Source organism: Sminthopsis crassicaudata, chromosome 1, assembly GCF_048593235.1.
Source record: "Sminthopsis crassicaudata isolate SCR6 chromosome 1, ASM4859323v1, whole genome shotgun sequence".
Classification (NCBI taxonomy): domain Eukaryota; kingdom Metazoa; phylum Chordata; class Mammalia; order Dasyuromorphia; family Dasyuridae; genus Sminthopsis; species Sminthopsis crassicaudata.
In genome coordinates, this window is record NC_133617.1 from 508,518,767 (window position 1) to 508,535,736 (window position 16,970).

The 16,970-nt window shown below is 34.0% G+C and overlaps 1 protein-coding gene across 2 annotated transcripts in view; it reads right to left on the minus strand.

Moving 5' to 3' along the window:
• Positions 1–5,414: 5,414 nt before the first annotated feature.
• Positions 5,415–16,970, minus strand: part of COMMD10 (COMM domain containing 10) — a 225,938-nt gene continuing 214,382 nt past the window's right edge. For both annotated transcript variants that reach the window (XM_074281547.1, XM_074281545.1), the window contains 2 exons: positions 6,460–6,519; positions 5,415–5,747 (listed from right to left, as the gene is read on the minus strand). In XM_074281547.1, coding sequence (XP_074137648.1) covers positions 5,709–5,747; positions 6,460–6,519 — 99 coding nt within the window. In that variant the 3' untranslated portion in view covers positions 5,415–5,708. The remainder of the gene's footprint in view (positions 5,748–6,459; positions 6,520–16,970) is intronic.

Below are 16,970 nucleotides of genomic sequence, written 5' to 3' on the forward strand. Positions count from 1 at the left end.
GATTTGAATTTAGGAAGACAAATCTTTCTGATTCCAAGTCTGCTGCTCTAACCATTCTACCACCTTTGCATCATAAAGGCAGCAGATAATCAGGAAGTAGAACGAGGATGTTGGAGTGAGGTGCAGAAAGGGAAGAGGGAGGTTAACAGAATAACTTCATTTATAGCAAAATTTACCTAGGACCAATTGCATCTTAAAGGAAAAAAAAAAAACAACTCTGTATTATGTGATGCTTTACATCTGGGATCCAGAATATAGTTCTGCTGCATTATGGGTTAAATATGCTTTTGTGGGTTTGCCTGGGAAACTATCCATGAGTTAAAGCATTATTTCTATGAAGAAAAATGCATTTCAAGTTTCTAAAACTTGATTTAATATTAGTTGACAACGTTGATATTTATATAGTGCTTTATAAAACTTTCAATAGAGTTGGCACGCATCTCTTTTTACCCTCATAAAGGCCTCATGAAGGATGAAAGATTTTATTATTCCCATTTTATGGATTAGAAAAGTGAGGTTGAGAGGTCAAGTGATTTGTCCAGGGTCACACAGCAAGTAAATGTTAGTCATGACTTAAACCTAGCTTTTCCTTATATCCAGCACATTACCCACTACGCAAGTTCCCTCACACAAAACCTTTTGGAATATAGCCCATCTATAAGCTAGGTATTCCCTATAATTCTACTAAATAATAATAATGCAGTTTTTGTAAAAATAAAATAAAAACAAATTTTATTGAAAACAACTCTTCCTGATTAGGGATTAAACTTGTGAGCAGGAAACTTCTAAATCTATTTACTATCTTTTATCACATAGATAAAGCTAGACAGTGAAACTAAGGAGAGGCTGGCATTCAAAGAAGAATTCTATTTCTGATGAATCTTTATTTTGAAAACAGTTATTTTAATAGGTTCTTTTTTTTTTTCTTCTAGAGATACCAGCATCTTTTTGAAAGAGCACAATTTGTCCTCTCTCCTCGAAAAAGCAATATACATTTAGTACACTTTGGGCATATCATGTTTTCTTTTACTTGAAAATCATAACAATGTGGTCTCAAAGGGTATAGAGTTATCAGCAATTAAAAATATTTTAGGTTTAATAGTGCTCTTAGTTGGAACTGGATCTTCTACTTGTCCTCTCTTTCATGCCCTTGACACAAATCTTTCTGAACTCGGGCCAGGGGGCACATGGCTTAGTGGACAGAATAGTGAATTTGTATCTATCTTAGAATCCTAGCTTTAGCTATTTGTTAGCTTTTGAAAACTGGACAAATCACTTAACTTCTCATTTTCCTCCCCTTCAAACTGAGGGTTTGGATTAGACCCCTAACATCCCTTCCAATTTCAGATCCTACAATTTCTCTGCAGAACATTTCTATGTATTTTGGTGGGTATCAAATCAACTTTTTGAAAACTGGTAGTTCTAGAAACTTTTACTCTATTTACGAATATTTTTTCTAAATGATCATTAGTCATAAGAAAATACTCCAAATCCCTAAGAAAAAATGTAAGTCAAAACAGCTTTAAGATTTCACCCTTCAAAGTGATAAAGATGATAAAAGAAGGAAATAATAGTGGGACCATGGAAAGGGAAGCTAATTTACTAGAAAACAATTTAGGATTATGTGAGATAGTCACTAAACTGTACTCTTTGACCCAGGGATCCAACTTTAGAGCATATACTCCATTAAGTTCAATGAAAGAAAGATAAAAATTTCTATCACAGAATTTTTTGGTGGTAGCAAAAATTTGGAAACAAAGTGGGTGCCTATGTGGGGTTTGGCTACATAAATTGAGGTATATGAAAACAATAAAATATCATTGTACCACGACTGAAAAATGAGTGCCATGGGAAGAGTTGTACACAGACTGAATGAAGAAAGCAAATCCAAGAGAAAAAAAATACAATTATATAATAGTCTGAAAGAAACCAATGGCAGAACTCTGATTAATTGCAAGGAAAAGTATTAGTTCTATCAGACAACTCTGATAACAACAGGTACAAAATACTACACAAACTTAGATGTGGTTACTTTGTCCAACAGTTTGGTTTAGTTGTTTATTTTTGTTACAAGGAAGGCTCAGTGAAGGTAGAGGAATTTAAAATGGAGGATATATTGGCAAATGTCTGTAGGGTTATAAAAATAGAGGCACTCTATTAGAGTGGAGAAAATATTGGACTCGGAATTAGAAAGGCTTAAGTTCAAATCTGGACTTAAGACACTTAACATAAGCTATCATCGTGATGAAATCCCGACCTCTCCCAACCTCAATTTTCTTTGTTTGTAAATGGGGATAATTAAAAGCATCTACTTCATAAGATTGTTGTGAACAAGGGATATGACAATAATAAAGCACTTAGCAAAATGATAAAATTATTAGATATTACATGATTACTGTATAATGATCACAATATTGTAAAATTATTATATATGTGATAATTATTGTAATATAGGTCTATAAATTATTATTATATCTATATATAGAGGCAACTACATGATACAGTGGACAGAGCACTGGACCTGAAGTCAGGTCCCTGAAGTCAAATGTGACCTCCAACATTTGCTAGCTATATGACCCTGGAAAATTCATTTAGTTTTGTCTCAGTTTCCTCATCTGTAAAATGAGAATAAAAAGAATATTTACTTCCCAGGATTGTTGTGAGGATAAAAAGAGATGACACGCAAAGTGCTTCAAAAACTTAAAAACACTATGCAAATACTAGTTTTTATTATTAACAATAGCAACAATAAAACTAAAAGACATCAATTGTGATTGATATGTATTTCCTTTTTAAAAATCTAAGTAAGGAGTTAATGTGGCAGTCTCTATCTTACACAAAATTTGACCATCCTATTTGGATACTGTAAGTACCCTCAAATCAGCGTCAGTACGCAGCCTAAATCTCACAGTGGGAAGTTTTTGTTAATATAAAAAATAATTAGACTGAATTAGGAGTAGTGCTGCAGGGGGTAAATTTCTGCTTACCGTAAAAAGAGGAGAAAAAAAGCTTTAATAACCATTGCAGCATCAGATGGTAGACTGGGTTGCTAACTTGGGAGGTAATAACTTTTTTCTAAGAACCAGGCAACAGAAATCTGGATAACCCCTTTTAGTGAATCTCATAGAGGGGATTCTTACATAGGAATGGGTTGGATTAGATGGTTTCTGTAGTTCATTCTGTATGAATGCATGCCTATAATTTCACAGAGAAATAATGAAAAGCAAACTCTTTTTCATACTTTAGCAATGCTCTATAAATGCTTTCCATTTTAATTGGACTTATGATTTCATTGGTGGAGTCTCTTTTCCAAAAGGACACTGTTACCTGCTCTGTTCATTGTCCTAGAGAGCTATCTGGTGGTCCTGAAAGGTAAAGTGATTTGGCCATGGTAACAGAGTTAGTAGGTGTCAGAATTGTTACTTAGATCAAGGTCATCCTGACTGAGAGTAGTTCCATTAAACCAAATTGCCTCTGCTATAAATGTTACAACTTTTAAAACATTAAACTAAAAGTTAATCAATCTATGTTTTCTTTCTATAAATAATTTGAAAAAGCATCTATAAAATTAGGTTCCCTGTATTTAGGGACATTTAAAATCACTGCTCACAATTATAAAGTTCATATAAAAAATAATGCATAAATGTCCATGGCTTTGATTGTTAGTTGTAGGAAACTTTTGGAAATCAAAGTCTTTTATGTGAAAGAAAAGAAATCTTATCAGATTTGAAATGTCTTTCTATTTGTATCTGTGTTTGGATTGGACACTTCATTTGTAAGTACCATGGAATCATAAAGTATATTCTTTTAACTTACCTGAGTTCAATTATGCATAATAAGCCTTAAAAATGTCCATTTAAATAGTGCAGACATTCAATACACCATTCTATTCACTGACTTTATGCAGAATGAATAGGAGATAGGAAACTTTAACCTACTGTTAATCTCAGTAAGCCTCAGTTCCCTTGTGCTGTTCATAGTGTGAGCATCTCCAGGCATTGTGTGTGAGTTTAGAATTTCCTCGTCATCATACACACAGATAGGTTGATGCAGCTAATTAGAGGGTCAAGTTTAGCAGCCTCATTGCCATTCCTTACCAGCTAGAAGGGACCTGCTATGTTCCCTTTACCTTTCTAGCAATTTTTTTTAACCTTATCATGATAAAGAAATAGTTATGGGACTGTGAGATCATCCTGAAGAGTATTCCCCACCTCTTCCCCCTCCCCCAACATTAAACATCAATTTATCTACCTAGAAAGACTCTTTGTTTTTATCTTTAGTTTGAAAAAAAGTCCTAGATTCCTACAGCTGTTCTAATCAATAACTTATTTGGGTTTTGTGAAAAATAAGATTTACATCCAATTATTTCCATATCAACAACCTCAGATCTACAGATTACCTGACATGTTTTTTGTTTTTTTTTTTTGTATTGTTTTGTTTTGTTTTTAAGATGTGGTCCCTTCCCAGCTATATTGTTTAAATATATTGCAATGCAGTTTATCAATGATTTAGGTAATTTTCAAGAGTAATTTTGACCTCAGTGATTTCCACTTCAACATCTGATTTTAGAACTTACTATGTTCTCCTGTTCCAGGATACAACTTGAATATAATGCTGCTGAAACTAAGCACAGTGCTAAGTAAATAATTTTTCATTCATTCATTTATTTGTTCATCTTGCAGACAACTGAGACAAATTAGGTTCTGACAAACTTCAGTTTATTAGTTCTAATGATAAAAAAATTTACATTGACTAAACTAACAAAAAAAACACCTATTGTAGAAATACTCATTGATGGCTATTCAAATGCTAATATTATATAAATTAATTACCAATACATAAGCCAATTAATAAGCTATGTATAGGTTAATTTTCTTAGCAATATATATGTTACCTATCATTAAATATCAATTTGTAATATAAAGACACAGTCTATTAGATAGTGAAATCTTTGAGAGCAGAAATTATCTTTTGCCTTTCTTTGTATCTCTGGTACTTAGCACAGTACCTGAACATGTGTAAGGATGGTAAGAATGAATAAAGAGTAGAACATTATATCTGACAAAAAAAAAACAAACCCCAAACAAGCAATCAAATCCCCAAATCTGATAGTACCTAAAATTAAATAATGTGAGACTACCACTCAGGATACAAAATGCCAATTTTTTTTTCCCAACTATTTTTCAACTACATATATTTGTTATTATGTTCAAGGATTATGATAACATCAATACTTGTATATGTGGTTGTTTCCTTTTCTATATTAATGCTCCTCTGACTACTTAAGTTTTATATTTTGCCAATATCCACATTATAAGTGTAATCTTTGGGGCCACTGCGATATGTAAGATGTCATCTAGCATGTGAAAGTAAGTAATTTAGATAATCAAAACAACAGAAGAGTAAAACAATAATGTATTAGCTTTTATTTTCTTTTTAATAAAAGTCTTCTTAACAATAGTTATTGGCTCAAAAAAAAAACAAAAACAAAAAAAAAAAAAAAAAAACAAGAGAAAGTCAATTCGGACCGCAGTACTCTTAACAATAACCTTCTTTGGCTAATGTTACTGGTCTAAGAGGAGATAAGCCGTATAATTTTACAGGAAGAAAGTCATTGAGTCCTTCAGAAAACACAGGTTAGCAATATATCTTCAATACAAAATAATGAGGTGGCAGGAGTGCGATGGAAAAACCAGTCTTCAAAAACATCACATAAGGGAATCCAGCTGTGCTTGCATGGTCTCTAGCTATTTATAAGAAAAAGGAGAAAAAGAAGAGGGGGTAAAAAATTCATGTTTAGAAACATGCAAATAGAATACAAAAAACTATGTAAAAAACCATGCATATGAAATCTATTCACAAAGCAATTTAAAAAACACACCACTCATAAATAGATTTTGTTTTTATGAAAGATCTTAGAATTCAGTGCTACAACTTTACTCGATTTTTAAAATATTGACTAAATGTTACTATTTTTGATGTATTCAACTGTTTTTCTGGTAAATAATTACTGCATAATAGCAAGGTTTAAAAGTGGGGTTAGGGAGGCATTATTTTTTGCTAGATTTTAAAATCAGTATTTTTAAAGAACATTATGTTCAAAGCTGAATCTTCCTCTTGCTTCCTATATCACTCCTCCATCTTCAGCACTGAAATGAGACTATTTCAACATTACCTATATATAAGAGATCAGAAGAACTATGAATACATGTCTCTTTAGTTAATGCTTTACATGTGGACTAACAATCCCACTGCTTTAATTAAAACCACTTCCATCTTTTTTCCTGCTTTTGTCAGATTTTATTCATTTAGGCAACATTTCCCACTGTGAAACATAAGGTGTTTACAAGGGAAGTTGAGAATACACCACTTCATAATCAAGTACTTAAAAACACAAATTTATAAAGTGTAGGAAACTTAAAATGCCATATATCAAAAGTCCTTTTAAAAAATACAGACCTTGTTATAGAACTCAAACAACTCCTTGTGGTTGAATTCCACGCAAACTTTTTCCAAATTCTGTAAAAAAAAAAACAAAAAAACAAAAAACAAAATAAAACAAGTTTAGGCTACATGCTGCAATTTTTCTTACTGGCTGTCTTCACAGTGTATCCTAACATTATCATGTGATTGAATGATTTTTAAAAGAACATTTTTTTCTGCCCTATTCCTAGGGCACCCTTCCTAGATGTCCCAAAGGCAAAATACTTTCTACTTTCCCAAGGATGCCAATCTGTAGTTGCATCTATATTATAAGATGACTACACAAAGGTTAATAACATAGATATCAGAAAGAAAATAATTTTGTTACCAGTTTTTTCAACTTAAAGATAATACACAAGATTATATTTCATCTTTCTCAGCAATCCATTTGAGATCTACTAAATACCATTACCCAAAGACACTAGAGGCAGTGTCTCTGATTGAACTTATGGAGCCATTAATGCAATGGGCTAGCAAAGAGCTAATACCTCTTAGCATTAATCTAGCAGTTTACAATCTTAATATCCTAAGATTGTTACATTCAGACTCAGCAAAAAAAGAACAATTAACATGACAATTTCAAAGCTGGACTTGTCTTGTCCTTTCAAAACACATTATATGTAAATATGTATATGCACATATTTTATAAAATCCATTAAGAATACTACAGATGTTGAGTAATAATATTGTTGGTATCACTATGATATCAAAAAAAGGGCTACATTATAAATATAGTCTTAATTACTTATGAAAAACAGGGAACCACTGGTCTGAACTGTTTGTTGATTCATTAAACATTTAAATTTGATGCAATGTCTTTTGGGAATTAAAATGAACAGTGAAAGTCTCTGTGGGAAAAATACACAGACTGTTCGACTATGCAGCCTACACAGCCCACTGCTGGTGTCTTAGTCAATTTTAAAAATCTAAGTACTTATGTAAGGCACTGAGCCTTTCTTGTATGGATATTTTATTTGGTAACAGGAAAGGAAAAGGACATTTTGTGTGAAACTGAGAAAAGAAGCATGAGAAAAAACACATGCTGTGCTGAGAAAACCCAAGAGAAAAATGGCTCCTCAGATAAAAGTTCTGAGATGAACTGAGAAAGAGCAACTCTTCAGAAGGAAAGGTACTGAGTGATGGTAACAATGGCAAGAAGTTTATTCTTTCTCAGCAATTATTTTCAAAATGACTGTTTTCTGGATTCTGAAAGATATTGCTGGTAAGTGTTAGGGTTAGAATGAATCAAAGAAATATTTGGAGACTAGGAGGAAACTTTTACATTAACTATCTGTCCCCTTCTCTGATAGAAATGCATATTGTAGATTTCTCAATCTGAATTAGAGATGGCTCATCACTTGGAAGAACAGGAACCAGTAAATAAGAAAACTGAATGAAGGAAAAGGATGGGAGAAGCTGACAAGAGAGGCCAATAAGAAAATGTGCTGGCAAAAGCCAGCATTTAGAGGCTAGAGAAGGGAAGAAAGAAGTTTATGGAACTGAAGAGCTGCCAGAGTTGAAACCAACTGACAAAGTTTTTTGCAGGTGATGATGATTGGGGGAGGACTCTGCTGACTGAAACAAAAGAAATTAAGGAAAGGAAAATTCTTTGCCCTATGTGAAGAGATGGCTAGAGAAAAGACTGTCTTGTTCTCTAGTATCTTCCACAGCTTGAAGACCCTCACATATTTGCCAATGTTGCCCTTAATTGCTTTCTGTGGCTACAAAAAAGAAAACTCCTTAATTTCTATCAGAGCAACTTGAGTAGCTTTGCAAATACAGGATGTTTACTTCTTACTAAAATAATATTATAATACTATATTAGCACTTAACCAAGAAGAGAAGACCTGGGAAGCTCTGTAGACTTTAGGCTTAAGGCTACCGTTAGTCAAAAGTTGAACCTTCCTTCAACAATATGAAGGTAGCTGGCTTCTTCTAGCAGGAATGGAGGCTTAGAAAAAGGGCATTCTCACCCAACCATAGACACGTAGTATAGACTCTTTTCTAAAGAGACACCCACATCTATCCATGCAGTCTAGAATTTTGAGATGCTCCAGGCATATGGGTTTTCCTCTTCACATACCTCAAGTGTTAGGTTTCTGTAAGTTTGTATATCTATTTCCATGGATATTATAGGTATCAGTGAGAGAATGTGACCTAAGCTTGTGGGTATAATTGTGTGATTTAAAAAAAAAATTCCTTTAGTTATATGCTAAATAATAAATATTCTGAGAATACTTATTTTTGCCATTTTTAAAAATCTCTTCTGTGTAAGAATTAATAGTATTATTGTGATTGACTTGTGTACATGAGAAACATCCTGATAGTTACTCAAAAGTCACATTAGTGGCTAACAGGAGTGTATCTTCTTATACCAGGGTTACCCTGAGAATAAGTTGTAAGCAGCATGTTAATCATGTAGCCACCACCTCTAGGGAAATGAACCTCCTTCTGGAGGTCCCTGTTTGGGCGCCAAAATGTAGTGTCGGGATTACCTCCCTGGAGGATCTCAGGACCTGCCTTGATCTTAGTGAAGGACTGCAGCAGGCAGGAGAGCCACCAGGAGGATGGTCAAAGATGGAATGTCTCATTTCCAGTCCTCTCAGCCCTTAAATACCCTATTACAATTACATCATTATAGCACACTGAATATGTGTGAACTAGGGAACCATCAGCTCACTAATTCCACTAGTTAACACCTTGTTGTAAGTATCCTTGTTTCAAGTATACTTCTCCAGAGTTCTGGCCTTCTACCGGGAACCACTTAAACCTGTCAAAGCATATATATACACTGGGTTTGTTGAGAGTTAGAGAAGGGGGAACCCCCTTTTGGGTCGGCGCAAAGATAATCCCACGACAGCACAGTGTCCCCTGTAAATGAATTTACAGGCCAGAAAACCTAGATTGATAAAAAGGTTAATTGTAGTAATTTGGAAGTAAAGCTCAGTTAGAAAGACGCCAGGGCCAGAGGTAGTCGCTGTGGGGGCAAGAACCCTTACATGGCCGGAAGGATACCATGTTTGGGGGGAAGGGCTCCTGGAAAGAGAGAGCTCCACTTTGGCTCTTTTATACCTAAAGGGACTTGTGGGCGGTACCCCAAATTAGCTCAGATGCGATGGGAGCTGGGACAGCCAGGTGACCAGGAAATAAATCATAGGTCAGCCATGGGTGGGGGACATTTCTTAAAGGGACCTCAACCTCCATCAGGCTGAGTGGGCCAGAATCAGCCTAGGAAAAGGGGATTTTGGAGAGCTGGGGGCTGGTGCTATGCCTTTTATAAATCCCATACTTTTAATAATAACATACATTTATATAGTGCTTTCCAGTTTGCAAAACTTTCTTACAACAGGCCTATGAAGCAGTACTGCCTAATATTATATCTCTTTCAGATGAGGGAATTGAGGCTTTAAGTTTAGATGACTTGCCTATAATTTTACATTAGAATTAGATCTTGAACCTTCATTAAGTCAGTATTAATATCCCTTTTGGAAGTGAAGTGACTTGGTCAAGTTTATAAAGGCAGTAATTTGCATAGCTGATTGAATCCAGGAATTTTGATTCTAAATTTCATGCTCTGATAAATATTATTGCTCTAAACAGTTGAAAGGTATCAAACAGCCATTTTGAAATACATTTGTTTGACCTTTTTGTATGTTCTATCTTATTTTCCTTACTTATTTCCAACTTTGTTTTTCTTTTCTTGTTTTCAATGTTCACTTTCTAATTTTGTGTCTGTTTTATATTCTTCAAACTAATTTTGCCATAATTCTAAGTTATCATTGTCTAATTCAATGACACTTTCCCTACAAAGTCAATTAGGGGTATATACAGAAACTATTCCGCTTTATAAATCCTGAACTCATAGGATCATGTTCAACAATGTTTCATTTTCTTCTAGATAACAAAATATTTCATCCTTAATATTAGTTTATTGATCTGATATTTTTATGAGAAAACTTAAATTTCCCAAAGAGACCAATTCTCTTGCAATTGTCCTCCTTAGCTGACATTGCAGAATTTAGCTATGAAATAGTCACAATTATTTTGCAGTCATTAACCCTAAATATAAGAGTTTAACAAACATCTAATAAGCACTAGCTCCCTAGTAGCACCAGGAGATGGGAGGATCCTTTTAGACCCTGAGAACAGTAAGGCTACTTTATTCCACTTCCCATCTTGGTCAAGAATCAGGAATGAATATAAACAAAGCAAAAAAGAAGGCTTGTCCCCTGCTGGCAGCCTAGAAAATTCCAGAGGAGGAGTCAAACAAAGTGTAATCACACACCTCTTCTCAACAGTATTATCAATAAACGCAATATTTGTTTATTGAACAAAACTTATCAGGAAATTTGTGTCCTTAATCTTGAGTTTTCAACATCTTCTAATTGTAGAAGGAAGAAAGAGAAGTGACAGCTGACTTTGTTTCAAAGATAGTAAACAACGAAATATAATTGCTATGAAAATGGGCTAGAACTAAACTATTTTCAAACATTGGTATTTTTAATGCATAGTGAGCTGGGCCTAGAATTAGAGAGAAAAAGAATGTGTTAGGCTGTATCTGAGATACTGTGCAATACCTTCAATGATCCCAAACAGCTCCTTGCCACAAAGTACATTTTTTTTAATAGTTTTTATTTACCAGATATATACATGGGTAATTTTACAACACTGACAATTGCCAAACCCTTTGTTCCAATTTTTCCCCTCCTTCCCCCCTTCCAGATGGCGGTCGACCAAGACATGTTAAATATTTATAATTTATAATTGTATAAATTAAATACAATATATGTATATGTGACCAAACAGTTGTTTTGCTGAGCAAAAAGAATCGGACTTTGAAATAGTGTACAATTAGACTGTGAAGGAAATCCAAAATGCAGGCAGACAAAATTAGAGGGATTGGGAATTCTATGTAGTGGCCCATAGTCATCTCCCAGAGTTCTTTCACGGGGTGTAGGTTGTTCAGTTCATTACTGCTTTATTGGAACTGATTTGGTTCATCTCATAGTTGGAGAGGGCCACGTCCATCAGAATTGATCCTCATACAGTATTGTTGTTGAAGTATATAATGATCTCCTGGTCCTGCTCATTTCACTTAGCATCAGTTCATGTAAGTCTCTCCAGGCCTTTCTGAAATCACCCTGCAGGTCATTTCTTACAGAACAATAATATTCCAAAATATTCATATACCACAATTTATTCAGCCATTCTCCAATTGATGGGCATCCATGTAGTTTCCAGTTTCTGGCCCCCACAAAGAGGGCTGCCACAAACATTCTTGCACATACAGGTCCCTTTCCCTTCTTTAAGATCTCTTTGGGATACAAATCCAGTAGCACACAAAGTACATTTTTAATACCAATATTCTCTAAGGGATGTTATGTGGCTCAGAATTCCAGAACACCAGAATTTTGAAAGAATCAAAACTGCAGGTCATACAAAGGGTAAAGGAAAGATGCATGGTGGGTATAAGACAACAATGACTTGAACAACAGAAGTGGAGAAAAAGACATCATCAAGGACGTGTGCGGTAGAAAAAGGAGGTAAGTTGGTTGTGTAATGAGAATGATCGATGACAGCTAGGATAGTCCAAGTGCTGCAATGATATCCATTAATGGTATTGATACATCTGGTATTGACCTATCAAAATAAAGTAAGGGCATTTTAAAATACCTGTGAACAAAATTATTTGTGTACATTGGCATGCTGTTTGGAGAACATATTTAGCCAAAAAGTACAAGAAAGAAAACCAAAAGGAACTCATGTAGATTTCGAGAGGATTTAGGGAAGCCTTGTAAGAAGAGGAGTGTGTGTGTGTGTGTGTGTGTGTGTGTGTGTGTCGTGTGTGTGTGTCGAACACATCTGCCTTTGTGAAATGAATATATGAGGGTTTGATCTCTCTGAAGTGTAGGTATCTATATTGATCCAAGCATACATACCAAAATGATCCCCAACCCTATTCTCTTTTCCTCTGCTTCCCTTTGTTTCCCTTGAGTCTCATATATTCAATTTTCTATTTTCTTATTTTTAAGAATGGTTAAAGGCTAGATTAGGATGGAGAAGTAGTGAAGACTTTATCTGATATATTTGCTTAAGGGATCAAACTTTCAATTATTAATATATGAGTATTTACTACTAAGTATCTTCCATTTGTTCAATATAGAATGTTACTTTTAAAAACAACTCAATATATTTACAGAATTCACTGAGATGTATAATTCCAAAATTAAGGGTAGCTGAGGGCCTCCAAGAAGATAGAATAGATAAAGGATGTATAATTTAACCAGATTGAATAATTTTGAAAATGAGAAATCCCTCTACCAAATCATATAATCCTATGAAGTTGCTATTACAGGCAGGCATCCTGTTCAGATTCAATATTGGGACAAAACAAGGCACTTACAAGTCACTGAATAGTTAGTAAATGGGGGGATGGTAGTCTGCTTTAACATAGTCAAAGGATATGTTCCTTGTTCCTAATGCAACAAAGATATAGTTGTACTTAGCTTCTCTGGACATACTATCCTCTCAAGTCTAATTTTGTATGGAAAACTATCTACTCAGCAGGCTAGGGTATGGTGACTCTTGTGATCCTCAGAAATTCTCCAAGTTAGAGGGGATTTAACTTTTTATGCCCTGAGGTGACCAAGAAGTTGTGTTCAAGAAGGCAGGCACAACTCAAGTCTCAAGGATAGCTCTGCTGTTAGGAAAAATTGATTTTTATTGCTAGAGAAAAGAGAATCCTCATTCTAATAGAGTTGCATAAGGTACGGAGGTTAAATAGCTAAACATAATCCTAGAATCATAAACTGTAAGACCTTGGAGGTCACTTCAAATTACCTTCTTATTATTGGGAGAAATGTCAGTACTGAGGGCTAGAGATGTAAGTAAGTAGAAGAATGCAGTGATCACTATAAAGAAATATTAAGGTTCTAAAGATTCCCATGACATAAGTCTAGAATACAACAACTAAAGGCAGAAAAATTTAGCCCATAAGGACCTCAAGATTGTCTGAAAGAAATGAATCAAAATATAATTAATGGAAATATAAGTGAAATAAGTGTTCTGGAAAAAAAGAAATGGAAAACAGATTAAGTGGCTTAGGAAAAAAAAATAATACATCTTACATAACAATGAACTTTCTGAAGACTGAAATGGAACAAATAGAAGTCAACAACTTTATGAAAAAATAAGAAATGTCATAACAAAATAAAAAACTTAGAGAAATAGATGAAAATGTAAAAATATGTGCTATCAAAAAAGATAGTGAAGATAAAAACTGGTCAAGGAATAAAGGATTTAAAAACCATCAGATTCCTCAAAACAAAACCAAAAGAAAATGCTGATGAAATACAGTGTAAAAAGTATATGTAATGCTTGTACTCAGAACCAGAGGATAAAGAACCTGGAAAGAACCTATCACCCATCTTCTTAAAAAAACCCTCCCAACTGAAAACTCTTTGGAATATCATAGTCAATATTCAGAGCTTGTAGATCAAAGGGAAAATATACTTTTAAGTATCCAGAAAGAATGCAAGTACCAAGGAACCACAATCAGGATCATGAAAATCTTGCCAGTTACTATTATAAAAGAGGGTAAATTTTGGAATACAATATTCTAAAAAGCAAAAGATACAGGCCTATAAATAAGAGTAACATTCTACAAGGGGAGACATGCATCTTTTGTGGAACAGAAAATGTTCAAGAATTCCTGATGAAAATATTAAAGGTGATCGTAACAGAATGTGAACAAAGGAGTTAGAAATCTAAAAATGTAAAATATATTTGAGCTATATAGATATATAGCTATAAATGGCTATATGATGAAGTTTTTATATGTGCAACATAAAATGGAAAAAGAATAGCATAATTGGTCAATGGTAAGCTGAGATCACATTTATATTCCCAAGATTTTGGTATGGAAATAAACTCAGCAGGGAAAAGATAGGCCAGGCAGAGGTCAATGGAAGATTTGAAAAGTAAAGGGTAGAACTGGGGAGGGAAGAATTTTTTTAAAAGTTTCATACCATGGCAGAAGGTAAAAGAGGAAAAGGAAAAAAATAAAAAGAAATAAAGTAAGGAAAGGAGGAAGAGAAAAGAAAGGGTTAATCTGATTCTGGGTAAGATGAAAATAGGACTTTGTTTTGATTAGAGCACAAGAGCCTTGATCACATTCTTCTTTCACCACCTACTTCTTCTTCTTTATTATTTTTTGTAAAGGAGAGAGGGTAAAAAAAAAAAGAGCATATGATGTGAAAATATGCAAATAATCACATCTGCAAAAGTAACTGGGATGAATTCATGGAAGAGTATAACAAAATGGATTAAAAATCAGAATGTGGCAACACATTGTTTACAAGAAACAGATGAAACAAAGATTCACAGCAAAGAGTTAAAATGAAGGGATAGAATAGAAATCATTATGCTTAATAACTCAAAAAAGCAGGGATATCAATTACGATCTCAGACAAGGCAACAGTAAAAACTGAAATGAGTAAAAAAGAGAAAGATAAAAAGAGGAACTATGTTATGCTAGGTACCATGAATAATAAAACAATACCAATATTTAATACATATACAAAAAATGACATATCATCTAAGAACTTAAAGGAAAACTTGCAAATTACATTGAGAAAGAGAAAGCAATTATAATGGTTGGGATTCTTTTGCATCCATTTGGGACCTTAAATTTAACAAAAAGATAAGAAAGGAATTTTACAAAATTTGAGATCTGATGGATCTCAGGAAATCACTGTATAGAAATTGTAAGGCATATATACATGCATATATGTATATTTATGTGTACATATATATGTATCTGTATATATTTATATTTTTCAGCTGCAATGCAACCTTTACAAAAATTGACCATTATAGTAGGGCACAAAACATAAAAAGAAAAGCAGAAATATTACATATATCCAACCCCCCTTTTCTCTGTAATCAGAAAGGAATATTGAAAAAAATATTCAGTCTTAAAATAGCAACCAAATAATTTGAAATTTAAAAACTGGTAGTTCAATGAAAACATCATAGGAATAACAGATAATTTCATCAAAGATAATTATGATAATGAGACAACATAACAAAACTTGTGGGATGCAACCAAAATCAGTCCACAGGGGGAAATTTATATATTAATTGGTTATGCAAAGTAAATTTTTTTTTTAAATAGAAAAAGCAGTATTTAAAAATTCAACAATTCTTAAAGTCCAAGAAGAGACTAAGAAAATAAGAATGGGGTAGAGCCAAGATAGCAGATTAGAGATAGCAATCAGGCAAACTCTTCCAACTTATTTTAAAATAATTCAAGTTAAATTTTAGAACAGATCCAAAAAAAGGTAAGAGTGATATTTTTTTTTTTCCTAGCCTAAGACAACTCGGAAGGCCATTGAGATTTATAACACCAAGGTAGGTGCTAACCCAGAGAACACACAATGACAGCACCAACAACAGGTCTTGAAGGCAGCAGGGATAGCAGGAGCAACAGTAGTTTCTGGGGCCTCTCAGCCCAGAGACAATAAGGAGGTTGGACAACTGGTCAAAAAGAGTTTATAGAAAACTCTTTGTTGGTAGTGAATGGAGCTGCTGGTGGTTGGCAATTTTATTGCCCATACATAGTCCTGAGTTAGAGTTCCGGAGCACAGGGGAGTATTGGTGATTAGCTGAGAGGAAGCAGAGACCCAGTCACAGTTCCAAGACAGAGAGGAGTACTGGCATTTTCAGCTAAAGGGAAGCATGGATCCTGGTCATAGTTCCAGGACCAAGAGGAGCACTAGTATTTGAGGCTGAAGAGGAACAGGTAAAATTCCTAGATAAAAACCAAATTGCTGACCAAGAGAGCAGTGATTACATCTCTTCACAGATCATTCCACCTTGGAAGCATTGAAAACTTGCAGATTTCCATAACTAGCTCTGAAAACAGCTGCACAAAACCCCCTAAAGCTTGGGACTGAAGCTTACCAACCTAAGATGAATAAGAGTCCAACTTTCACATAAAGTTTAAAATCAAGAAACAGGCTGGAAAAATGAACAAACAACAACAATGAACTTGATCACAGAAGCCACTTCAGTGGGAGGAAAGACCAAGATACAAACTCAAAAGACAACAATATGAAAAACCACACAACAAAGAAAAATGTTAATTGGACTTATATAAGCCTAAAAAGAATTCCTGGAAGAACAGTCCACTCAACCAAACTTAAGTATAATTCTTCAAAAGTGAAAGTTGATATTTAATGAAATAGAAGACTTTAAAGGACTCTTTATGAAAAGATTAGAGCTAAATAGAAATTCTGACATTCAAGCAATAAGACTCAAAACATAAAAGAGAAAGCCCAAGAGACTTAATAAATTAAACTGTTTACATTTTTCTAAGAGATGATAACACATGTATTCCTAAAAACTTTATCATGAAAATTAAAAGCAATCTACATAGACAGAGAACATCAGTATGAATTCATTATATTGGGATGTTGAAAAAAAAA